The sequence below is a fragment of the Equus quagga genome, chromosome 2, assembly GCF_021613505.1.
Source record: "Equus quagga isolate Etosha38 chromosome 2, UCLA_HA_Equagga_1.0, whole genome shotgun sequence".
In the NCBI taxonomy this organism is placed as follows: domain Eukaryota; kingdom Metazoa; phylum Chordata; class Mammalia; order Perissodactyla; family Equidae; genus Equus; species Equus quagga.
This window is the reverse complement of record NC_060268.1, coordinates 46,771,968-46,797,369: the sequence shown is the minus strand read 5'-3', so window position 1 is coordinate 46,797,369 and position 25,402 is coordinate 46,771,968. Positions and strand designations below refer to the sequence as shown.

Genomic DNA, 25,402 nt, shown 5'->3' with positions numbered 1-25,402 from the left:
AGTGGTGAACAAGCCAGTGCCATCCCTGCACTCATGGGGCTCACGGGCTGATGGGAGGAAGAACACTCAACAAACAGACTCAGTGGAGGGAAGAGAGGGCCATAGAATAATGGAATTAGGGGAACAAGGCGGGAAATTGCTCTTGAGACCGCAAGCCTTTAATACAATTTCCTTGAGAGGTGAAAAGTGTTTGTGCCCCATGATGTCCCCCCTGACACTTCCTCTGCAAAGACGGAAAAGCAGCAGAACCATTCACACGTGTATCCTGCCCCCTCTGGATACACACACATTGTAATTACTCCCTAGGGAAAACATTTGGTTACTACCTCCATCATCGTCCCTTTATCCACCCCCACCCCAAATAAACATAGACCACTAGACCCTTCAGTGTACAAAGAGCAGTATGTGAGGGGCTGGCTGTTAGAGTTCTCTGACCAATGAGACCTGTCCTGAATGGCGCACTTGTCCAGGGACACGGCTGCCTCAGGACCCTGGGCTGTTTTTGATTCTGCCGAAATGGTAGCCTTTTTGAGGATGCTCTGAAGCTTTGCCAATTCTGGGAGTAATCCGAGCCTCTCTGACCAGTGTCAGGCCAATGTGAGACAGCAGGGGCTGCCATCAACCCCCAGCTCACCTGGCGGATCTGAGGCACCCATATTGTTGTGGTAGGGGAAGGGGGGTTCTTGCCATGCTACCTCAACAGGTTGTTCTCAATGAGATGGGGAGGAGGGACTATCAGTGATGTGTTCTGGGCAGATGACTGCACAGGTAACCAGAGGAACAATTTGCGTTGAAACTGATTAAATTCACCATCTCACTTTGAGCAGAGAAGAAATGAATGTCCTCTAGGATTTGGAGTAGGGAAGAAAACTCAAAGACTTCAGAGGCCAGGCAGATAAACGAAGCAGACTGGACCAATCTACATGGGAGTGCAGAATGGATGCCCCTCTAAAGGGCTCATCAGCCACCCAACTTCAGTCCATTGTTGCCATGTGGGGATGGAGGTCTAGTGTTACCAGGTTTTCTGATTTTTCTAGAAATCCAAGCTTTTCTATGAAATCTCCCAGGTCTTAAGATAACTGGCTTCAAATCTGAATTTTTATAAAACACTCTGTGGACCAAACACATAACATATTTGGCCCACGTTGCTGGTGTGCATTAGAACTATAGATAGAAATTTTTTCAACAAAGAGCAAACTGTTCTGTGCAAACTATAGGAGTTTTAAGGCCAATCACATATTGAAACTAACGTTACATCCTCTGTCGATTTTAATCTGCTCCCACAGGTGAAAGAGACTTAAAGAATGATGATATGCAAAAATTAAAAGTGATGGAAAATTTTATTAATGAGAGCATGCGGTACCAGCCTGTCGTGGACATTGTCATGCGCAAAGCCTTAGAGGATGATGTCATCGATGGCTACCCGGTGAAAAAGGGGACTAACATTATTCTGAATATTGGAAGAATGCATAAACTCGAGTTTTTCCCCAAGCCTAATGAATTTACTCTTGAAAACTTTGAGAAGAATGTAAGAGCCCTTCCTTAAAACTGAGTATGCTGCTCTTGAAAATGTCTGTTAAATCTGCTCCTGTTCTGTGTTTACAACATGTACATTTCATTCTATTTGCTTGTTGCCCTCGCCACACCACCAGGAGCACATGCTTAGAACATGACTACCATATTCCACCTCGAGCCAAGGATGCTAGGTCTCCAGCTCTGGGAAATGTCTATGTGGTAGCCACATAATAGGCTGAAATGTGAAAAATCCAGGCCTTAATTTGGCTAAAACAAGGGAAATTTTGTTTAACCCAACCAACCTACTTTTTCATTTAAACTTGTCATTTTGTCATCACGTAGGTTCAGCTGTAGCACCATCTAGGTAAAGGAAGGTCCGCTTCTGCTTTGGCAGTCTACCTTTGATTCACCAGATGGTCCCATGAGCACTAGGTCCCATTCTAAATAGGACTTGGTACTTAGAAGAACCTCAGCTTTTTCTTTTTCTCTCACTGCAGTATAGTTCAGATTCTGCTTCCATTAGGTCAAATTCTAGGCAATGATGTTTTTCTAATGTGAATTATCCACATAGTTCCCTCAGTGCCCTCTTTTTCCATTTTCATATGATATAGAAACATGATCTTAATTAATCCAGTTCTCTAATTCATTCTATTTCTAGATGAGCAGTGTATGCCATGTTGACATTTAGTCAACAAAGTCTTATTGAGTATCTACTATGTGCGAGGCACTATGTAAGTCCAGATGTGGACAAGACAGACAGATGTGGTCCCCATTAATTTTTTGCAGAACTAAAAATATTTAGATGCTCAGCACTAATAGGCCAGGAATCCACATCTTTGCCTAAATTTGTCCCTTGGTATCAGGTGCTATGGCATTGCACAAAAACACTCTTTGCTTTGGCAACTACAGAACAGTCATGAAAGCTGTGGCCACCCCACAAAGCTAGTTGAGTATGCTAACACTGGCTGTAATAAGATGATCTGCATTGCTTTACCCCAGCACATTTGTGTGAAAAGCAAACCTGGGGACTGTCCGAGATTGGGTGTGTATCACAAAGGGGTGAATCAAACTGGATGGCGAAGAGGGCTGATCTGAGCTATAGTCATTCACCTCAGCGAAGGAGCCATGTGGCTGAGACTCTGAAACAGAGCCTTCTGACTGATAAGTGTTTTCAGGGTGAATCAAACAGAGACTGCATGCCTCTAGCTTTTGGTATCCTGGCTAATTGTCTGATCATTTTCATAGGTTCCTTACAGGTATTTTCAGCCATTTGGTTTTGGGCCCCGTAGCTGCGCAGGAAAGTTCATCGCCATGGTGATGATGAAGGTGATGCTGGTTTCAGTTCTGAGACGATTCCATGTGAAGACATTACAAGAAAACTGTCTTGAAAATATGCAGAAAACAAATGACTTGGCCCTCCACCCGGATGAGTCTAGAAGCTTACTGGCAATGATTTTTACTCCAAGAAATTCAGAAAAGTGCCTCGAACACTAAAAAAGTTTGGTCAGTACCTATTCCAGAGCATTTCTCATCAGTTATTCATAAGGAAACCATCCATCTTTGCCAGGTAGTGTCATCCTCATAGTAAACATTCAGTGGCCTGTGGCATTTTATAGGCATGCATCCTATGGGTTGTCTGCAAGCCAGGAAACATTGGTCATCTGATCTTGTCCAAACCAGAGAACAAAACTGCAAGAGAAAATGCAGAGGCCAAGAGTTTGTGGGGGAAATGGTCAGTGAAGAGAATGCAACCCTAAAGGCCCCATTCCACAAAATGTGCTTTGGCAAAGATAGGCCATCAGCAAAATTTATGTCCCATTTGCCACAGGATCTTCACTGCTCTGCCCCAAGAGCATTTTTATGTCTGGGGCAGAAACACTTCTAAAGAGTGCTCCTCCCATCCCATTGTCCGTCTTCCTTGACATTTTCCCCCTCTCTTTCCTTCCATGACACCAAAAGCCAAGTTGATTAGAAAGACCAGGCCGATATCTGGGTACCTAGAGCCAAACAAACATGTTAGTGTCAATAAAGGTGCTTTGATTTGGTTTTTGGTGGGGTTGGCCACTGCAACATTCATAGTCTTTGGAGAAATGCTTACAGATTCAGCATTCGACTTTTCCTGTGAATTATAATCCATTAACTCTTGTTTATTATGTGATTTGTCTGTGGCAAAAGTAAACTGGAGACTATCCTTTCTCAGTCTCTCAGTTCATGCCTCAGCCACTTACCTCTGATTCAGGCATGATTCAGATAATCAAGGTAACTTAGCAATAGCTTGAGTAAATAGAGTTAGGCCCACATGTCTGCTGTAGGGAAAAAACTCACACAATGCATTTCAAATTCAAATGAAAATTCTTAGGGGGGAGGGGGATGGGAGGGGGGAGGGGTACAGGGGCACACACGCATGGTGACAGATGGAAACTAGACTTTTAGTGGTGAACGCGATGTAGTAGTCTATACAGAAGGCAAAATATAATGATGTACACCTGAAATTTACACAATCTTATGAAGCAATGTTACTTCTATAAAGTGATTTAATAAAAAACTTCTTTTCTTTGTTTGCATTGTTGCTTAGCTCCATTGGTGTGGATAACCGAGAGAGAACTTTAAATAATGGCATCTATGGACTCTTACAAAGGCCCCAATGAGCTGTTGGTGGAGGGGAAGTCCTCAAAATCTATATATAATTCCACAACTCAGTGGGTTCAAACTTCTAAAGAGTGCTCCTCCCATTCCATTGTCCTTCTTCCTTGACATCTTCCCCCTCTCTTTCCTTCCATGACCCCAAAAGCCAACAGATCAATAGAGAACATAATCAACCCAACATAATCAGCATAGAGCCGCTGCAATCATTTTTTATCCTACCTCAGATTTAACAGTTACCTCCGAGATGTAATAGTCTCTGGTTTCTTGAATCACTCTATGTAGCCATGGATAAAATGCACATCTTGGAATTAGCTCTCTAGGGGGAATCCAACAGAGAAGTCAACTTTCCAAATACCACTTTCTTGTGTTATGGAGCCAATATGACTGTATCTACCGAATGCCATTTAAAACCTGAAAAATTAAACTCATTTACAAATACGTAAATGTTTGCCATTGAGTCAACCACCATCTCAATATTTGAATATTCTTTTCATCCTACTGTTTGGCAATAGGGCAACAGCTAAGTATAAAATGAGAATGTAAGCTCCTTGAGGGTGCGAGCTCTCTTCTTTCTTTTGTAATCCATCCCCAGCCCCCATGCTGACTCCCCATATTGACTCTCAAGATCAGTACTGAATAGATACTCTTGTTCATAGATACTTTAACTGACCCCAGAAACCAAGTAAAGAAGAGGCAGGCATCCTAAGAATTCAAGGATGGGCATTAGTAAAGAAGGAAATATTTGAACTTGGAATTATTTGGATCATCTATATGACATAAATATACACAGAACTATGCCTGTGCACCTGGATATGTCTGCAGTCAAGTCTAGACAATCATCCAAGTAATTCAGACCCCCGAAAGAAGGCCAGGCTTTTAGATTTAGTTTTTCCAAGTTAATTTGCCCAATGATTATTAATACACAGTTATTTTGCCTCTGGCTAGAGCTGCATAGTAGAGGAAAACAGACTTTGGAGCAGCGTACTTCACTCATCCAACTCCCTTAGAAGATCTACAGTATTTTACGTGTATGTATGGAGCCAAGGCCTATGTCTGGACGTCAAAGTGAAATGGAAGATTGATATGGTTGTATATAGATAATGCAGACACAAAAATAAGCTGGGGGGCAACTGGGGATGGAAGGTGAGGAGCGAGGGGAAGTGCTGGTTTAAATGATCCAGGCAAACTCTCCCAGAATCAGATTACCCGGGCAATTGCTCAACTTTTCACTCTGCTTGACCTGTATTGACAAACCCCATACGTTTGTATAGGCTTGGCCTGAGGACTTTGGAAGACCATTGACTTTTCAGTGGGCTGATGAACGTACATTTGAAAATCCTGTTTCCTCTTCAAAATTTTGCCTCATTGTTAAGTACTTAATTGTCACTCTTGAGTGTGCTGTGGATTCTGTTTTCCCATCTCCCAGAGAACTGAGATGTGTAAACTGTCAGTGAAATGCATGCATATAAGGGCTCTGTCACTGTCAAATTGTGAGGACAATTGTACCCTCCTATCCTCTGGTATACCGGACACTCCCATCTGCCTTCATTGACATCCCACTTTTCCCCCTCCCAAGTGGAAAATAATCATATTCAGAAAGCCCCCACATATTGAGAAATGCCGCTTGGAAGTTGTCACTTTTTATTTCTAAGCAGCACCTTTCACCATTGGTGATGCTAATATTCCACATAGGGGTGTGGCGTTGGCCCACTGGAAAGAATGCCAGCTGGACCCTCCTCCATCTCCTGCGTCAGCTGGGCCCTGGGGCTGAATCTCTCACCCATGCCTGCAGAAAAACTTGCTAAATTAAACTTTGTCAAAGTAATGAACTGAATGGAATTTGTGATACTTTCAGTTGGACTTAGGTCAAAGGGCAGTCAAGGGCTGACCCCTCCAGGGCTCAACACAGCTAAGGCTTACTTGAACGAACTCCTTCTCTTTCCCTTCCTGCAGCTTTTAGCCGGTGTTGGCTTATGTCTAGGGCGTCAACAGCCATACCCTGTTTTCACCAGGTCAACAAGACAGACAAAATACCTTGAGACAGGGCAACCTGGTCATCAAGCCCTGCCCATTAGATCTACCTGCCCCTTTCTCTCCCATCAAGACAACATTTCAAAGTGCAAAACAATGAGAACCATTGTAAGAATATAATGACAAGAATTATAAAAATAATGTTGAATCTACTGTAATTATAACCAAAAGCAAATGTTTCAAAAACTTTCGTTTTTTAAGTATTTTAATTATTACCACAACATTTCTTGCAACAAAAGTCTTAAATTATGAGACATGGAAGTTGAGCCTGTGGCCTGAGTGATTTTTAAAGTTCCTTTCAGCTTTATGACTCCATTAATAAGGAGGCAGTAAAGCCTGAAATCTGGGCTCAGCCTTTTCTTAAATATGCTTTGGGTACGCTGTTTAACCTCTCCATACCTCAGGGGTTTTTCATCAATCCAATGGGGATAACTATCTCATAAGGTTGCTGTGAGGATTACAAGGCATCATTTATGTGAAACTCTCAGCACAGCGTCTGGTACAGGGCAACTTATCCACAAACATTGGGCATGATTGTGATGGTGCTCGGTAGTTAAACTGACTCATGACACCCTCAAACTTCTTTTTATGCAGTAGAAGGGGTAGAAGATGTGCCCGATGCTTCCACATCCATGATCTCATTTTAGGCTTCATGACAATTCTCACATTGGTACGATTGTCCCTGGAAACCCCACGTTGTATCCATGAGAAGATGGAGGCCCAGGGCGTTTGGGAGACTTGCCCTCAAGCACTCAGCCAGTAAAGAAGCGAGCTGGATGCTAGTCCACCTCTCATTCCAAAGCCCTGGGTCCCCCTGTCATGCCACCTCTTTGCAATAGACTCATTACTAGAAGGCTGAGGAGGCTAGTCCCAGGCTCCCCACTCTCCCGCCGTGTGATGCTGGGTGCACCCCTACGAAGGCTTGCTCGTTCTCCGCCTCCTCACCCGAGGATTGAGGCAGGCAGTATCTCAGTTCTCCATCCCTAAAATCTGGATGATTCTACCTGCCTTGCCCACTTCCCACATACGTTTGGAAGATCTTTCTCAAAAGAGATAGTGCATGGGAAAGTGCTGTAAAAATTCACATAGTAGAAAGCGGTAGTATTAACATGTGGATTCCAACAGCTGCCGCAGCAGGAAATTATCAGATGCCTTTAAACTATTACCTAACCACTAGGAACATGTTTAGTTTTGCACAATTTCAACTCATGTCAGATGAGGTACTGCTTTATAAAAAAAGAGTGGAGGAGAAAATAGCAATTTTTTAATGTCATTTTTGTAAGCACACCGTGGGCACACCAGATGACAGCCATAAAATTACCACCATTTTGGCCAAATTGGCAAATGCGAAGAGGCCCATCATGATGGACCCAGCTGTTATGCAATTTCTTTATTTGGCGAGGATGCAGATATCAATGAAATATGCGGTGCTTCATCACATTACTTCCAAATAGCCAGGCGTTTGGCATGGAGGAGGCACAACCAGACACGCGGCACATAGGCTTCCTCTTCTAGCCTTTCTAAGCTTGGAAGGATGAGTAGCTGAGAATACACCCTCCATCGCCTCTCTCCCATTCCAGTTCATCGTGACAGTGTGCTTATTCTTTCAAGCTCAGAAACTAATAATAACTGTAGTTACTTTCATTCTTCTATTAAGCCCATTACATAATCATTTCATCGAATTCCCCCAACAATACTATGAGGCAGGTATTATCCGTATATTTCACCCGGCCCAACTTCTCTTCACAGCTGTGCATATTCTGGAGATTATTTAGTGTCTTCTCACCAATCTGAACCTCAGTGGACCCATCTGTAAATGTGGATTACCCTAGAGGAGTTCTGCAGTCGTTCCCGATGCTTCTATTCGAGTTATTATTTTGCTTCATAAACATAACACCGTTTTTCCCTTTTATCTAAGCTTTAATAACAAATTGAGTTGACAAAGCAATCGCACTTTCAGGTCAAACGTGCCGTTTGGTCACTGAACGGATGGTTTTGGCATCCATGGTGTGTCAACTGGCAGGCACCAAGCCCCAAGAAACTACTATGTCTACATGCAGCCCTAATTTACTGCTGCAAGAGCATGAGGATGTTTGTGGGAGACATTTCACTCACAAGTAATCACTTTACGCCCTATCGGAACTTGTGGGAAAACCAGTGGATTTGCTGAAGCAAATGACCTTTTTTTCCCGAGTGGCCTTGGTTTCATACTCAAACAGACTGGATCACTGAGTCCAGCATACCTCCCTTCCCAGCCGAAATTACCGCTTTCCCAGGCCAACAACACTTTCCTCTGGCAGGCTCACCACCTTCCCCAAACACAGCTTGCTGCTTTTACTACTCACACAGCTCTAGAAACAACCAAAACAGGCAAAGGAAAATGAACTCTTACTTTGGAGAAATCCCTGCTGCCATAACACAGGAGTGGCTGACACATCTTCATGTGTGGTCCTTGAGGCAAGTGTGAAGAGGAAAGAACTGTTATAAATCATGAACATGCCACAACTCACAGCTCTCCATCAGCTAGTGCTTACCCTGGCCAGGTTACCTCATTTAAACCTCACAACGATCACGCAAGGTAGAGATTATTTCCCATTTTGTACACGATAAAACTGATTCTCAAAGAGTAGCTTGCCCACAGTCTCTTAGCTAAAAATTGGAACCCTCTGACTGATCCCAAAATCTATGATTTTTCCTGTATGCTACGCTAAAAGTGGGATTTAGTCCTTTGTAAAATCAAATATAGTAAATATAAATGTCTGTAAGTTTTCATTGGTATAGGTATTAAAACTGGGGGTAGGGTGGCAGAAAATGAGGTATTGAGAATACTGATGAATTTTTGCTTCTATCTTAGCCCTGAACAGCCACTCCATAAAGACTTATTCCCACTCCATATGGAAGTAAGTCCAAAAACAATGACTTAGGACTTTGGTCTGTCTTGCTAACCACCAGCCAAAGGCGAGTCAAACCAGTTATATTGATTTGGTTACATTAAGGAGTCAAAGTAAATCAACTGATCTGTTTTCTCTAGCCATCCATGTTTTGCTCATCTCAGTGTCTGACACACAGGCTGAACTCAATACATTTTTGGTGGATGAAGGAGGGAAGAATCTTTGAGCCATAAGAGAAGCAAGTTCTATTAGATTCACAAGCATAATTGGTGTCACATGTACAGATTCTAAAATGTAGCCTTTGCAGTCTACTAAACGCCACAGAACCAGCCCGAGACAGTGAATGAACTGGCTACACATTTAAAACAAGAAAAACATAGCCAAATAGGGGCAGCTGGTACCTCTTGGTCAGAGCTACTGGGGAGGGGGCCCCTGCTTATGCGGGAGTTGGACTAGATGAACCTTAAAACTCCTTCTTGAGATTCCACAAGTCTGAGTTAGGGCTCCCTCTACAACCAAGTGGTGAGAATTGGAGCATTTTTCTAATGGAAGCCAAAAAGCTGGTCCTGTGAACACACAGCCTCAAAGAGGCCATCTTTCAGAAGAACCTCTCTTAGCTCAATAATCAGCTTGTATTCATCAGGATCACAAATAGATGGTTTTTTGTGCTTAATGATCACGTTTGATGCCAACTGGTTACCAGGGGAGGTAACACTACGCATATCTGCAAGTCTAACTCATTTCCAAATAAGTCAAAAAACATATTTCGTCATATTTCAATGCAGTTATTCCTGGTTCTCCCTCCTAGGTCTGGTCCTAGTCTCTTTCAGTAGGCTGTATTCCTACTTCTCACAGAGCTCTTGCGGGTCCTCCCCCACCAAAGGAACCCTGCCCTGTCTCCTGGCCCAGGCCAGCTGTCCTTCCCCAGCAAATCTGGTGTGTTTGCTTTTCGTCCTTCTCTTTCTCCTGCCTCTGGAGACCCACCTTCCACTTTCCACTCATTCTTCCTGAGCCTCTCTTATCTGCTTGCTCTTTCTCTTGCGATCCTCAGTGACCTTCTCGAACTGCTCTGGCCAGAGGTTTCTGGTTCATTGGCATCACGGTCCTTCTATTCTGAGCTGGTGAGGCTGAGGCGCCCCCCTCCCTCTCACACGACAGGCTCTTGCCTAGATGAGGTGTAGCCTTTCGTCCTTGAATCGGTTTCCTGGGACTGCTGTAACAAACTATCACGAAACGGGCAGCTTAAAACATCAAAAATGTATTCTCTCTCACGGTTCTGGAAGCCAGAAGTCTGAAAGCCAGGGTCAGCAGGCCCGCTCTCTCTCGGAGGCTCTGGGAGAATCCTGCTTTGCCTCTCCAGTTTCCTCTTGGCTTCCACGGCTTGTGGCCACATCACTCTAATCTTGGCCTCTGTGGTCCCATTGCCTCCTCCTCTTCAGTCTGTCCCGAATCGCCCTCTGCCATTCTGCCTTTCTCATATAAGGATGCTTATCATTTGATTGAGGCCCACCCAAGTAATCCAGGATGATCTCATCTCCAGATCCTTAACTTATTCATATCGGCAAAGCACCTTATGCCAAAGAAGGTCACAACCACAGGTTCCAGGGGTTTGGATGTAGACATATCTTTTGAGGGACTGTCATTCAACCCACTACTCTCCCCAAGACTTATGTGTCAATTCTCACTTTCTGGAGCAATGTTTGCTGAACTTAAATGTACCTCTAAGTCATCCCGTGATTTCATTACACTGTGGATCCTGACTCAATAGGCCTGGGTGGGGCCTAAGATTCTGCATTTCTGACAAACTCCCTGGTTGAGCTGATGCTGAGGTAAGTGGCCCAAAGTGAGCAGCCTGGTCCGCTGAGCAGCAGCAGCAGCAGCAGCACCTGGGAGCTTGTTAAGATAGAGACTCTCAGGTCCCATCTAGACCTGCTTACTCTATATCTGCATTGCAACAAGGCCCTCAAGAGCTTTGGTTGCATGTTAAAGTTCAAGCAGCACTGATCAGACTAGAAGGTTTTTTTTTGAAGAAGAAGATTAGCCCTGAGCTAACATCTGCCGCCAATCCTCCTCTTTTTGCTGAGGAAGGCTGGCCCTGAGCTAACATCCGTACCCATCTTCCTCTACTTTATATGTGGGATGCCTGCCACAGCATGGCTTTTGCCAAGTGGTGCCATGTCCGCACCTGGGGTCCGAACCGGTGAACCCCAGGCCACGAAGTAGAACGTGCGAACTTAACCCATGACTAGAAGGCTTTTGTCCTCCTGCTTTCCAGCCAAGACCCCTCCTGGCACTCTGCACCTGCACTTGCGGAGTCTTCAGCCGTGTTCGGGCAGAGCTTTGTCAACTCCCCGCATGACTAGAAATGCCCTGGGCCCCTGAGGGGAAGCCTATGGAAGGAAATGAACTCCGTCCTCCCTTGCACTCAGTTCCTTTGCACAAATCCCCCCACTCTGAGCCCCAAGCCAGGCAGCCACTTGCCCCAAGACTATGAATACTGCACTGTGTGATTCCAACAAGCCACAGCAGTGGTGACACGCACAAAAGCTACCAAACGGGATTTTATCCTGCTCAGAGAAATCGCTACACAACTCTCCCGGGAATCCTGGTCTTTCTTCCTGATATAAGGATCAGTTAAATGTGCTTTCTCCACTCTTCCAATGCTCACATCAGACCCTTCCAAACTATGCAAATGTGTCCCTTGATGCATCCCAAAGAATTAAGAAAGGAGATTCCCCCAACAAAAATCATCTATTAGGCATCTGCCATCATCACTTACATGGTTTCTTTGCTCAGGGTGTTTTCCCTGAAAAAGACCCTCCTGCCAGCCTGCTCCCTCCACAGAAGGTGTACGGTCAGGCAAAGGTTGAACTTAGTCAACCCAAAATTAAATCCTGCTCTGCTATTTATCAGCCGTGTGTCCTGGGTCAAGTTGCTTAACTTCTCAGAGCATAGTTTTACCCATTTCTAAAAGGGGCACAACAGATGCCCCACAGGGTCCTTCAATTAGATGGATCCTGAGTTTTAGAATCATACACGTAAGGATCAGCAAAGGGGCTCAGAGAGTGTCCGTGTCCTCTCTTCTCTCTTCCTTCGGTCGTCTTCTCTTCCCATAGCCCTTAGAAAATGAACAGGACTATTGTATTTTTCCTTTTTCTTCCTCCTCCTCTCTCTTCCTGGCTCAGTGGTCTTTCAAATAGTTCATTTTGAAGAAAACACTGGTCCTGATCTTGTCTTAAGAGACCTGTCTACATTTAGCTCCATATCAAAATAAAATTATATCAACTTAAAAAAAATCTCTGAAACCAATTATATAAATCCGCAGAATTGAATTACATTTTCCCCTAGTACTTAAGTAACCTCCATCTTGCAACAAAAATAATTTATTCTTGCCCTATTATTCATTTATTTCTGCAACAAACACTTACTGAGCACATGCTATGTGCCAGGCCCTGTTCTCAGTGCCTGTTTCCTTGTAGCTCATATGTTAAAATAGAAAATAAATAAGTTAACAGGTAATGAGCAAGATCATCTCAGTGTGGTAAGGGCTACGCAGGAAGTCAACTGGGTGATGAGATGTGGTGGAGGAAGGACTCTATTTTAGTGTTAGATGGTCAAATGAGGCCTCTCTATGATATTAAAGTTAAGACCCCATTGACAAAGAACAACCATCTGGAGAAGAAAGTTCTAGATAGAGGGAACAGGAAGTGAGAAGGCCTTTGGGTGGGATCAAAATTGGAGTATGTGAGGGTTCACAGGCAGTGTAGCTGCAGCATTGAGATCAGAGGGGAGCATAAAACAAGGTGAAATTGGTGAGGTAGGTAGGTGCTGCGGACTAGATTGTATGCCCCCAAAATTCATATGTTGAAGTTCCAACCCTCAGTGTGACTGTGTTTGGAGGTAGGGCCTTTACAGAAGTAAAGAAAGTTAAATGAGGTTACAAGAGTGGGGCCCCGATCCAGCAGGATTAGTGTCCTTATAAGAAGAGACACCAGAGAGTTCTCTCCACCCCGTGAGGACACAGTGAGAAGGTGGTCATCTGCAAGCCAGGAAGAGAGTCCTCACCAAGAACTGAAAGGGTTGAACCTTAATCTGGGACTTCTGGCCTCCAGAACTGTGAGGAAATAGACTTCTGTTGTTTAAGCCGCCCAGCCGGTGAGATTTTGCTATGGCAACCGAAGCAGGCTAAGACAGCAGACCGCACCGGGCCGTGAGGATCACAGTAAGAAGCTGAGTTCTAAGCAGGGGCATGCTGGATCAGACTCATTTCAACTCACAAGAGTTAATTGCTGAGTTTTCAGGAATTTTGTGAGCTCACAAATGTCAAGTCAGTAGCTTGAGATTAGCCGTAGTGGGAGTATTTACACCATAGAAATGTACAAATGCTACAAATCAAGGCTCTTCTGCTCCTTCCAGAACCCCCTTCCAAGAAAGCCAGTTGTTAAACGTTTACCAGCACACTAATGAGGTATGTGCGATTTAAGTGCAACTGGAGGTCGCTAGAGACTTTAAGCAGAGGATGATGTGACCTAATTTGAAATCATCACTCCGGCTGCTGTGTGGGGAATGGCTCCAGGGGGATGAGAGTGGAAACTAGGGGACCCAATAAGAGGGACTTGAACCCAGGTCTTCTGACCCCGAGTCCAGTGCTCACTTCACTAGCATGGCTGAGGCCTGCACTTGGTGTTCTCTTCCTGAGCCTGTAAAAAGTCTACCCCTTTAACCTTTGTGCCCCAGGGCCCAGTTTCCTAAACCATCACTCAGCAGCCAGCTCTCCTCTTCTTTCAAAATTACCATCAGTATCAGGCTTCACAGTCAAGGCCCTCAAATGAATCAGAGCCTCAAAGACACTTGGAGCTGCTGGGCCTATAAGATGATATGGCTCAGCCCTTGCCCACTTCCACTCTGCTCAATGTGGAAACCGAGGCCTGGAGACACTGAATGGCTTGCCCATGGGTGTACAGGTAGACGGTTAAGGGAAGAGTGTGGAAGTACTCTGGATCCTCGTCCAGTGATGTTTCCACTACATGGAAAGACTGAGCAATAGTGAACACAGAAGACCCGTCTTGTCTTTTTTCCTTCAGTTGAGGCCAATAACAAGTGATAATGGCAAGAAATTTTTACAAACTGCAAATTACTGAATAATTATAATTTAGGACTACCATTGATTGTGTCTACCCTGGAGCCCACTAAGATTGGACTCTGGATGCCCCAATTGTACAAACCGGCCCATGCCCTTCTCTCCTTGGCACAGTTTGCCTCCTTGGCTGAATCATCTGTGACTTGGTCTACGTGACCAAGGTGGGACATTTCCAAGAGAACTGGTGGATGCAGATGCATACGAACAGAATCATCTTAGTCTTTTTGAAGTCTGATGCTGCCTCAGCCCCTAAGTTCCCTTCTTCACAACCTGTCGGGCTATTTTCTGTTTTCCAGGTTGCTATTGATGTTTTCAGATGGCACACATCCTGCTTGGCACTCTCTGCAGCCTTTATGAGCATGTTCCCCATAAAACCACTTTGGTTAGGGCCATTTAACAACAGTGGATTGAGAGCAGCTCCTATGGAACAACTTGCTTTTTACTCAGCCTCAGGAAGACGTACACTCAATGCTGATACTTTCTCAAAGCTTCTAGCTGTTTATGATATAAATGCAGATAATTTAAAAGTGGCCATAAAGGCTGTTCAGGAAGCTTCGCTCTTTTAATTACAAGAAAACAAAAGAGAAAAAGAAGTTAATCATCCCGCCCCTTTCAAAAGATCTTGCAATTATAGATCATGGAAATAAAAGTGACAAGTTCATTAAGATGAAACAATTGCATATTTTCTTGTTAGGAATTAATCATAGCTCAGGGTTTTAGGAAAAATTCTTTATATAATTTTTACTGTTTTCATAGATTGTGGAATGTAATTGCTGGAGCAGACACAATCCGCTGTCTATAAACTCTGAAGGCTTCAAGGTTAAGAACTCAACCTAAGACCATACAGCTCATGGGCAGCAAGACGTGACAGACGTCCTGTCTCCTGGTTCTCGGTCCAGTGCAGGCTGACTGAACTCTCATTTTCCCCTCAAGAAATCTCAGGCTGCACTCTGCCCAGCATGTAGGGCTGTTCCCTGCCTCTGCGGTGGTACTACCACCCCTGGGATGGGGTCTAAATTGCAGTTCAGCCCTGGTTGCCACTACACAATGCAGGGGCTGCCCATCCTCTGCTCCTGGCCTGACCTTGGCCCTCCCTTCCTGACGTGTAAAGCAAGATGATGTCTCTGCCTGGCTGTGCAAAGTGAGGTAGAAATGGCAAAAGACGTTTCGCCCATTGATGAATGCAGCTGACTGCTTCAACACTTCATTCCACCAAGGTCTGGATATGGGCCGGCCTTGTCTACTTGGCCCATAGTCAAGCTGTTTTTCTTTTCCCCATGAACTAGGGTTCTAGTCATTACAGGGAAAATTGGGGGAAGTGAATTGGCACGTGAAGTTTTCAAGTCATCCTTGCACTTCTAAGGGACTGGTGTCAAGCTTGTGGTAATAACACAATCATGAGATATGCAGATGGGGAGATGTGAGCTGAAAAATTCACTTTTTTGTCTCTTTTTCCTGTTTTAAAAATTTGTTATTGTGGTAAAATACACATAGTACAAAATTTACCATCTTAATCATTTTTAAGTGTACAGTTTAGGGTTATTAAGCACATTCACGTCGTTGCACAGCCTTTGCCACCACCCATCTCCAGAACTCTTTTCATCTTGCAAAAGTGAAACTCTGTACCCATCAAGCAATCGCTCCCCATCCCCTCTGTTCCCCCCAGGCCCTGGTACCCACCATTATATTTTCTGTCTCTATAAATTTGGCTACTCTAGCTGCCTCATATATGTGGAATCACACAGTAGTTCTCCTTTTGTGACTGGCTTATTTCACTTAGTATGATGTCGTCAAGGTTCATGCATGTTGTAGCATGTATCAGACCATTTCCTTCTTTTTTAGGGCTGAGTAATATTCCATTCCAGGGTTAATAGATTTTGAAAAATTATATGTATTTCCAATTATTTCCTCCAAGTAATTTTCCAGTGGTTCTCTTACTAGGTCTGAATCAACATAGCCTGAGGGTGACCCTAAAATTGTATTGTCGGTTTATACACTTCTAGAAGATTCCATTTGAATTATTTCCCTAAATCTCAAGTCATTAGACATTATAATGAAAAAGCTTATTAATGTATGCCAATGCGAAGTGTTCTCACTAGCTACTTACATCCTTCAGGCAACTGATTACTTCCTCCCCGCAGTGCTGGATGTGGTACCTAGATTATATCTCTATCGTGATTACTCTTTTAACACTTGGCTGGTATCTAAGAATTTAGTGCTTTGTCACAGAGACATGTGTGCCCCCAATGGCTGTGCTAAGGAAGGTTCCCGTCTGAGGATTGTCTGCAGATGCCTGGCACAGTGCTGCTCAGTTCCTGTGCTGCAGCCTCTGGGACCTGAAATCTCTCCCTGAGGAGCAGTCACATCTGTGTGAAATGTCTTTTGTTACCTATGGTTTCAGTGATTTTGCCAGACAAAATGTTGAGCTGGGTAAGTATGATTCAGCACAGTGCTAGGGGTTGTCACTTCTAAGTGGAAGGGACAGGAACCAGGGATATGTGTGCTGAGGACACACGGGGGACACATGGGCACTTCATCTTTGACAAAAGTGAGCCCCGTCAGGGCAGCAAAGATTCCTTTCAAATTGTGGTCCAGTGACGAAGTGAACAGAGCCACAACTGTGCATGCCTTTACAACCCCCCTGAGGGCACCCTCATCCTGTGGTTGTAATGACATTGCAACTCCCTTGTAATTTCATCGTAACTCTCTTCTTCAGCGGTGTTTAAATCTTTAGAGGTGATTGGAGTCTTTGATTATTTTAAATGTGCCTTCAAAAGTGCTAGTAGTTCAAAGTGTACCATGAAGACAGAAAGTTAGAGAACCATCGGTTCAGATGGAGCCCCTTAGGCCAGTGGCATTTGTCATTCACAGCCCAACACATTTCTTATCATTTATCTTCAAAATTGTCCTCTGAATGCAATTCCAAAAAGTGCATTCCAAAAATGTTCTGAGCAGTGACAGCATGATTAGAACAACAACGTGATCCCCAAGCTGAACACAGAGGTCCTGGACGGCCGTTGACAGCATCTCGTCCCTGTAAATCACACCTCCTTCAGGGGCTTAGTTCTGTCTATTCCTTTCTGAACCAGAGGATCATTCTGAAGGCAGCTTACTAATGTACCTAATTTTTATTTTTCAGTTGAATAAAATGTCGTTAGCTATGTAGCCGAAATCAAAACAGAAACAGATTGAATTCAGCGAGTAAAATTCAAAGCTGCAAATAACCAAAGCACAGGAACAATAGGGGTCACGTTGAGCACTGTTCAGTCTCATCATGTCCCATAAGAGCCACCTCCTGTTTGTTGCCATTTCTGAACAGGTTTTTCTCAATAAGGCAACATGGATTCGGAGTTTTACAACCAGTCTGACAAAGTTTCATTAAAATGTAGTAATGTGCTTTTGTTTCTATAAGTTTTATTATCTGGTATCGTGAATATGTTCAAGTTTAAAGCAGGAAAACAATCCTTCTGGTGATGCTGAGAAACTCAGCATCATTCCTCAGATGCCGTGGCCGTCAGCATACACGAATGTTCTGTAACGTGACTGTCTTTTGGTAAACGTGGTGTTGACAAACAAAGTACTGTAAATTTTCCTCTTGTGCTCCTTGTGGAAACCGTTCATTTGGTCGAAAATTACTATCTCTATTGCAGCTACGAAGATTTATTTCCTCTCTAGAGAATCCAGAAGTTGGAGTCTGCAAACTCTTGGGGTTCATGATGAGATGAACACAGATATGGAGCATCAGAATTTAGAAATTTCCCATCAGTGGGACACGGTCACATCATTCAGACACGCAATCAGAGGACTTGTCTCCCTGAAGAGAGAAGAGACTGTTTTGGGGGTTTTTCGTTTCATTTTCTAGTATTTTATTTCGATTGTTTTTTTAAGTGTCATCCATGATGAGTTGAAAATTAAGAAAAATAATTCGTCCTTCACTGCCGACACCCTGCCCTGGACTATCTCAGGCTGAATAAATGTGTACTGTGTGTGCAAGGCAAATAACAAAAGTTCTTTGGAATCTCTCGTTTCAACCCAAATAACATCAGGGTTGAACTTGAGGTCGTGTTAATGGCAATAGCCATATCCGGCTGGTTCTAACTCCCACCCCTGTGGGCACAGAAACACCAGCCCCTATGACATTTCTCTCGGGGATCTCTGGGCTCCTCAGGTATCCATCACTGGACCACGACAACTTTATGTGCGTCTCCAGATTTCCTTGGCCCCAGCTTTCCCCAGGACCTCAACGATTTCCTCAGATGGAAAGCACAGGCAGTCACCATTCCCTCATTGCTTGACACCCCTGGCTGTCTCAGCTTCCCCTGGGTCAGGGCCTGGAGTCAGCTTCTTCTCCATCGTGCCCACTCCAGCGGGAGCCTCAGCAGCCCTGCACCCAGGTCCCACCCAACCCAATCCAACCCAACCCAACCCACGGGGCTCCGGCCCCTCGCACTGCTTCAGGCCCCCCTGGAGCACCATGCTTAGAGTATGGGATCTGGCTTCATCTGCAGCTTCTGGAGGGGATCGGTGACCCAGCCTGGAAGTGCAGGTGTGGGACAGGAGACAGGAGGGAGCTGGCAGGTAAGTTCCTCTACCTCCCTCCATCCCCGAGTTCTAACACTTGGTGGTTTTGCACATTGTAAAAATCTTTTCTGGGGTCAGTCCCATGGTGAAGTGGTTAAGTTCAGCATGCTCTGCTTCGGCCCCTGGGGTTCACAGGTTCGCATCCCAGTTGTGGACCTACACGACTCGTCAGCCATGCTGTGGCAGCATCCCACATACAAAAAAAAAAAAAAATAGAGGAAGATTGGCATAAATGTCAGCTCAGGGTTAATTTTCCTCAAGCAAAAAAAGAGGAAGATTGGCAACAGATGTTAGCTCAGGGTGACTCTTCCTCAGCAAAAAAAAAAAAAAAAAGAAAGAAAGAAAATCTTTTCCCACACATCTTGTTTTTATTCTTCACTATACCTGTGTGGTGGTTATAACCATCCCCATCTTAGAGATGAGGAAACTGAGGTTCAGGGAAGATGAGCTTCATCCAAAGACTGACTCTAAGGATGCCACACGCCAGTATAGGCCAGTCAGTGCAGGACAAGCCAGGCTCAGTGTAGTCTAGGATCTGCACCAGGAGGCCGAAGTAAGGGTGGTCTAGGTGTGCGTGACAAATCCAGGTGTGGAATTGTCCCAGGAGGAGAGGAGATGGTCTCATCAAGAAGTGAGCGGGCCTGTCTTCACTGGGACTGCCTTCCTCTAGGATTACTTGCCAGTGTCTGGAACACTTCAAGCCTTGCACATTTCTGATGGGGCAAGCCCTGGGCCTGGTGTGGACGACCTGGCCCTGGGTCCCAGCCCAGCCACCTGTTGGATATGTGACTGTGGACCTTGTAGCTCTCTGGGCCTCAATTCCCTCATACAAATGTGGGTGATAGAAATACCTTCCTTACAGAGCTGTTCTCCGACTCTCAGAATGCTTTGTAAATTATCACATGGTGCAAAGGTTCCTTATTACATCAGACTCCACCTCTAGTGTCCAACAAAACCCCATATAAGCTGTTGGTCTCTGCTTCTTCTCTCTTTCTGTATCTTGAGTTTGGTCTTGCCAGTGGGTGCGAGGCAAGCCAGCCTGAATGCCAAGATGGCATAAGATTTCCATTCTTGCTTAACATGAGCCTGGAGCCCTCATACAAAGGTGCCCAGACCTGGTTCAGGGTCAGGAGGAATGGGCGGCACCTGGTGCAGAGTGAGCTGTCTGGCCACAGGGGGATACAGATCAGCAGGCCAGAGACAGGGAAAAGGGGCTGAGGAGCAAGTCTGGGGTGAGAAGGTGAGATCCGAAAGGAAGGCCTGATGGGGGAAAATCTTTAAAGGACTTACAGGTGGGGCTTAGGACCGATGGGTCATTGGAGTCATATGGTCTAACACCTCGTTTTGCAAATGAGGAAATAGGCCCAGTGGGGATACCTGCCACTCTGGTAGGTGGCCTTGCTGGGACTAGAAGCCAAATGTCCTGACTCTTGTTCCAATGCTTTTAAAAATGACCTTGAAATCATTGGAAGTGACCTTCCAGCCTCCACTCTCTGTCAAGAGACCACCCAGACTAGATTCTCTAGGACAGCAACCAATTTTAAACAGTCTATCCTAAGACATTCCTACTCATCAGGGCACAGGTCCAAACTGAGGTTTGAATAATATCTCCCTGCCTGCTCCCTCAGCGCCTAAAAAGAAACAGCAGAAGGGCCAAGTAGGGTGCCTGGGCCTTACACCATTGAAGATGCTCTTGCAAGGAGCCTGGAGAAAGCCCTGCTATCCTCGTGTCTGCCAGCAGGGGGCAGACACAGAACAGGTTTGTGAGCTTTGAGGTCTGGCAGCTCCCAGCAGAGAGGAGGCAGCCTGCCTCGGTTTCCAGCACTGCTTCTCACCGAATTGGGCTGCCAGCCAGGAACCAACAGTAAAAAGCCAGTGTGACTGGTTTTACTGTCTAGTAAAATGCAAATACTCATAAATGCTCATTTGCTCCATCATTTCAGGTACTTTAGTGCTTGAGCTGGCTGGCTCCAGTCAGGACTGCAGTTTAAATGATGACCTGGCGGTAGGAGAGCTGTGACCTTGGGGAAGTCACCACCTCTCGGGGTTGTGGAGTGGCACAGATGAGAATTTGCTCACCACATAGTAAGTCCTCAATGTGAATTAGCCGGTGGTTAATAGGGATTTTTACTTTATTAACTTATTCCCTAAATAAATATTTAATGAGCACCCACTATGCATGAGGTCCTAAGCCAGGTGTTCGGGAGACAGAATAGTGAATAAGCCCCTTCTTCGAAAATATCGTAATTATCATCTTGTATGGTTTATCTATTTTTATCTTTTATCTACTATCTTTATAACAGTCACTCTATAATCTCTTTGGTTTCTTTGATTGTCTTTGTTATGAAGAAGCTCGGCACCAAATCTGAAGCCAATCTTGGCTGCTGTTTTGTCCCTTACGGCCAGCAGATTTGCATTCTTCTTGTTGATTGGTTCTGCTATTCTGTTTATGTGCCTATTTTACTGAGCCACTGTCTAACCTTCGACCTGACCTGCTCCCTCCAGGGCTGTGGGCTCGCTGCCTGCCCGCCCGACTGCTGGAAAACACTGGAGCTCTTGGGGAAAAGGAGGGCGTCAGCCCGAAACAAACATATTTACAGGTAAGGAAGTGACTGCTGGGGCCTGAGGGGAAGGGAGACAAAGCAGACACAGCAACAGTCAAAACACCTCTGGGAAAGACAGGATAGGGGCTCTGCGGGGAGAAAGAGAAAAGCAGGTGAAAATAAAGACACTGCCCAGGACCGCCTCCCAGTGTGGGCGCTAACAGTCCTGGGTTAGAAGAGAAGTTGCTTTGTATCCATTTCAGGGGCAAGGGGGAGGGAAGACACTAGCAATAGGTTGTCCACCAAGAGATAAAGAAGAGCAGGGAGCAGAAATCACTGCCCTTGGAGTGGGGACGCATAACTGAGTGTCTGAAGGGAGAAGTTCCCCAGGTCAGCTGGGACTCAGGGCACAGCGGAGTCTCCAGGTTCCACTGGGATTGTAAACCCGCCTTGATTGTAAGCCAGTCTCAGATCACTGATGTTCGCCGTACCTGCCTACCCTCCAACCCCTCCACCCCACCTCCCATGAGCCAGGATGGATATAAGGAGCCAGTCACCACGTATGTTAAAAATACAACAGGGCCGCCATTGTCCTGGCTCAGCAAACATGGAAGAGTCCGGCAGATGGGCTGGCACACCTGACCTGAAGGAAGAAAAGGGACAAATGGAAAATTGCTGACTGTGGCAAAGAAGAAGCAGGCTGACCCATCTGTTAAGAAAATATCTTGGCCAAACAAGTCACGATGTTTCTTTTAAAGACTAAGTAGAACCCACAAAAATGTGTAGCTCTGTGGACCAAAAGGTATGTGCTGGAACCCTAAATTGGAAACTGCCAAAAAGTGTATCAATTATAGAATGGATAAATTGTATTTTCATACAGTATTGAGAATGAGCAAACTATAACCACAGACGGCAATATGGTTGATTCTCATAAACAGAACGTTGAGTGAAAGAAGCCAGACAGAAAAGAACGCAGACCACACGGATGCCTTTACGCAGAGACAAAGACAGGTGCAATGATGGTGTTGGAGTCAGCATGCTGGTTACCCTTGGGGGTAGCGGCTGGAAGAGGGCACAAATTGGTTTCTGGGATGCTAGTCATGTTCTGTTTCTTGATGTGCTGCTTACATGCACGTACATTCACTTTATGAAAATTCACTGAGCTGTGCATTTTTCTAGAAGTACATTAGATTTCAGTAGAAAACAAAAACAAATGACAACAACACAAGCAGATCCTGGGGTCTTGACACAGTCGGATCCAGGGAGAGCAGTAGGACATAGGGCCCCCCACGCTAGTGCCGAACAGGAGTAGAAAGTGACCAGGGAGTGAGGAGTGACCACCGACCTGACAGCTGGCTCTTTAGGGTAGTCAGCCAACTCGCTCCTAAATTAAGACTTGCTTGGCCTAAAGAAACTAAGCAGCACCCTGGCACCAGTCATTCTGTGAGTGGTTGAGTGTGGCAGCAGAGCCAGACTGCCCAGGTTGGAATTCCAGCTACACAGTAGTGTGACCCTGGGTCAGTGCCTCAAACACTCGGTGCCTCAGTTTCCACATCTGTAAAATAGAATTGAATATATTAAATTTGGAACTGTGCATGGCACAAAGTAGCAAGTAAGGGTTTGGTTCTGTCGTTGCTGTGTACCAGGCACTTTAGTCCTCACACCCATTGGAAGAGGTAGTCAGGGGAGAAGTGATTTCAATGAGGCCACATGCCTAGGAAATGCAGAATGCAGATTTGAACCCAAGATCCTCATGATTCTAAAGCCCACAATCTAAGGCTTCCCAATCTAAGACATTCCCTTAGGAGAGGGAAAACTCTCTCCCAGAAACCAGGAAATAGAGACGATGACCCAAGGAAAATCAGCCCAATGCAAGGAAAAACTAAGACTTTGGAATAAGCAAAGGAGATCGCTGTGTAGCCTTTCAATAGGATGCTGCACCCTTCTCAAATTATCGGATTCTGTGTGGGCTCTGTGCCTTTCATTGCCTCCGAGTTATTTTACAACTCTGAAGATTGTAAATAAGGGGTAGCAATGCAAAGATTTCTTATCTAAAGACATGCAAATAAATTCTGCAACCCGCCCCCCCCAAAATAACAAAGCAAGTTTCAAGTCCATATATAAAGTTACTCCAACATCCCTTTACCCAAATAAAATTGTGGTTCTTTTGATTTCTCCTTTGAACCAGTTACAACATCTTACCAGTTCCCTCATTCAATTATCGAGTTAAATAAAACCTTTGACATGTGTTCATTTTATGTTTGCGTGAGAATCATGACTTTACTTTTTTCTTTTTTATCCGCTGACACACAGGTAGAGGCAGGTTCAACTTTGTGACCCGGGGGTTTCCTGAGGAAGGTCCGCTCTTTGCGCAACTGATATCTGCCGGCAGGAGGCCAGGTGGCCCTCACAGGGCAGGCATGAGGCCGGGGCCCCAGGTTTGGCCTCGTGCTCTGCTTCCTGGCCAGGGTTGACGAGGACGGCGGAAGGCTGGCTGGATCTGGGAAGGAACTCTGGCCAGCCTGAAGGCCATTAAGGGTGAGCAGAGAGGGATTCTGGCAAAGCCAGGCACCATCTCAGGCTGCTTAGTGGCTCAGGGACCTGAAAAAAAGAAAAAAAATCAGTCTAAGCGGGATGCATAAATACTGGATCCTAAAGAATTGGGGTTTATGTACTTTCTCTGCCTGTTTCCTAGCTCTGTGACCCAGACAAGTTATTTAAATTCCCTAAGATCCATTTCTTCCTCTTTCAAATGTGGATAATACCCCCAGTACTACCTCTCTGGTGCAGGGAGAGGTGGGAAAATTAAGTAAGGTGATAGACATGGAGCTCTTAGCACAAGTCTGCCCTTAGCATGTGACTAACGGCAGCTATTTTCGATGTTACTGTCACGGGGAGACTCTGCGGCTCCCGGTGGAGGACACAGTGAGGCAATGCTTGAAGCTCTTGGATTTTTTTTATCAATGGAGCACTATTTATTACTATTATTTTCCCCTCGTGTGAAAGAGGCATTGTAAGCCACACCAGGTGAAATATACTCCAATCTAAAAACAAGTCAAGTTCTTGTTACTTTATCAAAGCGAGAAGTAAACACTTTACCATTCTTAACCACATGAACAAACACAAATAAAAGGATTTCTTTTAAGAGAACAAGTCGTGAAGGATGGGAATAATAATGGCTGGCTTTTATGGAGCACTTGCTCTCTGCGAGGTGTCGTTCCTAGGGCTCAGCATGCCCGGTCATTTTCACTCCTCACGACGAGCTCCTGAGGGGGGAGTGGTAGCTCGCCTCCTGGTAGGAAGTGAAGTGGAGCTGGGATTCAAAGCTGGCTAAGTCAATCAACCCCACTGTATCTGGAGCACCCTGGGAGGACCTGATCCCACATCTGAGGATGTGAAGATGGTGGGGCTGAGGTGCTGGCAGGACCTCCAGGTGGCGCTGTCCAGCCAGAAGTTGAAAAATGTAGCCAGAAGTAGAATGGATGCTAAGGAGAGGTCAGATATTTTATTCATTCAACAAATATTTATTGAGGGCCTGTTATGTGTCAGGCATGTGTTCTAGGCTGAATAAAACAGGCAAGAAATCCTTGCTTTCATGGAGCTGAACTTCCAGTGGGGGCAGTTAGATACTAAACATAGGTAACATATATCATATGTTAGATAAGGAGAAGTTCTGTTGAAAAAATCAAAGAAGAGGAAAAGGTTTTGGAGAGCCAGAGGTGGGGTAGCAGGTGCAAATTTACTTAATGTGGTCAGGGAAGGCCTCACTCAGGGGGCACTTGTGTAAACCCTGACGTTAGGTAATAACTTATGCAGCTATCTGGGGGAAGAACATTCTGGATGGAGGGAAAAGCAGTGCAAAGGCCCTGTGGTGAGAGGGTACTTGGCATGTCTGAGGAACAACAGGAGACCATAGTGGCTGGACCAGATAGGCAGGGACAAGCATATCAGAGATAAAGCTGAGGAGTGGCAGGAGGCGCAGATCAGGTAGGGCCTTATATGCTGAGCGAGATGGGGAAGGTTCTGAACAGACCAATAACAAGACCTGACTTATA

At 45.1% G+C, this 25,402-nt stretch overlaps 1 protein-coding gene across 1 annotated transcript in view; it reads left to right on the top strand.

Annotated features, from left to right (window-relative positions):
* Positions 1–3,830, top strand: part of LOC124236210 (aromatase) — a 111,576-nt gene extending 107,746 nt beyond the window's left edge. The window contains exons 9-10 of the mRNA XM_046655026.1: positions 1,287–1,528; positions 2,761–3,830. Coding sequence (XP_046510982.1) covers positions 1,287–1,528; positions 2,761–3,009 — 491 coding nt within the window. The 3' untranslated portion in view covers positions 3,010–3,830. The remainder of the gene's footprint in view (positions 1–1,286; positions 1,529–2,760) is intronic.
* Positions 3,831–25,402: the final 21,572 nt, after the last annotated feature.